Source organism: Crocuta crocuta, unplaced genomic scaffold (assembly GCF_008692635.1).
Source record: "Crocuta crocuta isolate KB4526 unplaced genomic scaffold, BGI_CrCroc_1.0 scaffold267, whole genome shotgun sequence".
NCBI lineage: Eukaryota > Metazoa > Chordata > Mammalia > Carnivora > Hyaenidae > Crocuta > Crocuta crocuta.
Genome location: NW_027531899.1, coordinates 1,178,489 through 1,180,733, shown reverse-complemented (window position 1 = coordinate 1,180,733; position 2,245 = coordinate 1,178,489). Strand labels below are relative to the sequence as shown.

The window sequence follows — 2,245 nt, the reverse complement described above, 5'->3', positions numbered from 1 at the left end:
GGGCAGCACCCACCCGGGACCGCCCCGCTGGCCCCGCCTCCTCACATCTTTATAAAAACCCCGGCTCCAGCCGCCAACCGCAGCCTGACTTCAGCGCTCCCCTTTTGGCCGACTTCTCAGCCCTTCGGCCGTCCGCGCCGCCATGGATCTCGCCGCCATCTACGAGGTGAGCCCCCCACCACCGGCACCCCCCGGGGCCCGCATGCCTGACTCCCTTCTTACACTGGGGCTCTCCAGCGCCGGAAACTCGGGCGCGGGACCTCTGGCCCCCTTCTCAAAGCGGGGTTCCGTACAGCCGCACACTCCGGCCCGGGGTCCCTGCCTCCCTTCTCCGACCCATGCGATCCTCTAGAGGCGAAGTGGAGCCTGCGACTTTCGGGTCTCGGCCCAAACATTGGAGGTGGAAAAGTGGGAGACTTTCTCAGACGAGGGCTGTCTGGAGGCGGAAATGGCCCCACACCTGGTTTACCCCCGAGTAGCTACTGAGGGCGCGGTTTCGCGCGGAGGCGTTTCTGGGGCTGGAGTGTCGGGTGAGGGGGAGCCGACTTCTGTCCACCCCTTGACCCAGCGGAGAACTCTGGGAACTCGAAAAGCGGAGAGATCCCGGCTCCTGGGCGAAGTTTGCCGGCTCCTCCAGTTGTGAAACTGGAGAACCCGAGGCGCGGGGTCAGATCCCGAGAGACCCAGAGGCTCAAAACGGAGAGGACAGTGGCGTGCCTGTCCTCTTCGGGGTGGCGGGAGGGGGGAGGTCTCCTCTTGATCCAGCCGGGGGAGCCGAGGTGCCTGGGTGCCTCGGGTAGGCTTCCGTCGCGACTAAACTCAGAACCTCCAAATGGGGACACCTGCGATCCGGAACCCGCGTGTTAGCGTGGGCAGGTGGGGCTCAGGCCGGGAGCCCACAAACCGGACTGGCAAGCTCTCAGGTGCCCTGCAGCCGTGGTGGGGCGTCACCCAGCATTTTCGGTGTCTTAACCGATCCCTGTTCCCACAGAGCCTCCTGTCGCTGAGCCCTGACCTGCCATCTGACCACGGAGAGAGCGAGTCCGGCGCAAGCTGGGCCTCCTCCGGGCTCTGGAGCCTCAGCTCATCCGACAGCACCCCGGCCGGGGTGGGTGCCCGTCTGCCTGGCCGCTCCACCAGCCTGGTGGAGGGTCGAAGCTGTGGCTGGGTGCCACCACCCCCAGGCTTTGCACCCCTGGCTCCCCGCCCGGGCCCCGAACTGTCACCCTCACCCACCTCGCCTACTGCGACCCCCACCACCTCATCCCGCTACAAGACTGAGCTGTGTCGGACCTTCTCAGAGAGCGGGCGCTGCCGCTACGGGGCGAAGTGCCAGTTTGCCCATGGCCTGGGCGAGCTGCGCCAGGCCAGCCGCCACCCCAAGTACAAGACCGAGCTCTGCCACAAGTTCTACCTCCAGGGCCGCTGCCCCTACGGCTCGCGATGCCACTTCATCCACAACCCCAGCGAGGATCTGGCGGCTCCGGGCCACCCCCATGTGCTGCGCCAGAGTATTAGCTTCTCGGGCCTGCCCTCTGGCCGCCGACTGTCACCTCCACCCGTGGGCCTCGCGGGCCCCTCCCTGTCGTCCTGTTCCTTCTCTCCTTCCAGCTCCCCCCCACCCCCACCTGGGGAACTCCCGCTGTCACCCTCTGCTTTCTCTGCTGCCCCTGGGACCCCCGTGGCCCGAAGGGACCCCACACCAGCCTGTTGCCCCTCCTGCCGAAGGGCTACCCCCAGTAGCGTGTGGGGGCCCTTGGGTGGCCTGGCTCGGAGCCCCTCTGCGCACTCCCTGGGATCTGATCCCGACGACTATGCCAGCAGCGGCAGCAGCCTGGGGGGTTCCGACTCCCCTGTCTTCGAGGCTGGGGTTTTTGGGCCGCCTCAGCCACCTGCGGCCCCCCGGCGCCTCCCCATCTTCAATCGAATCTCGGTTTCTGAGTGACAAGTGCCTGCCCGGTACAGATCAGCTGGATCTCAAGGGGGCCATTTCTCTTTCGCTGTGGGCTCCCCAGGGGCCCTGGGGCTGTGGGGAACTGGGGGACTCAGGTAGCTTCCCCCCCTCAACTTCCAAGTGCATTAACTCACTCCCCTGACCTCACACTGGGGCAGGTCCCCAAGTGTGCAAGCTCGGTGTTCATGATGTTGGAAGAAGTGTTTCCTGGGGTCCTGTAGGGAAAAAAAAAAAATGTAGCACGTTTGAGGAGGGCAGTGAGCCCTCGACCCGCCCCCCTTTCCCAATGCT

General features: G+C 65.8%; 1 protein-coding gene across 1 annotated transcript; it reads left to right on the top strand.

The window, feature by feature from the left end:
- The first annotated feature begins 63 nt into the window (after positions 1 to 63).
- On the top strand, positions 64 to 2,074 carry ZFP36 (ZFP36 ring finger protein). The gene is made up of 2 exons (XM_077773910.1): positions 64 to 166; positions 992 to 2,074. Exons 1-2 carry the CDS (start codon positions 143 to 145, stop codon positions 1,943 to 1,945), a joined length of 978 nt encoding a protein of 325 aa, XP_077630036.1. The 5' UTR covers positions 64 to 142; the 3' UTR covers positions 1,946 to 2,074.
- Positions 2,075 to 2,245: the final 171 nt, after the last annotated feature.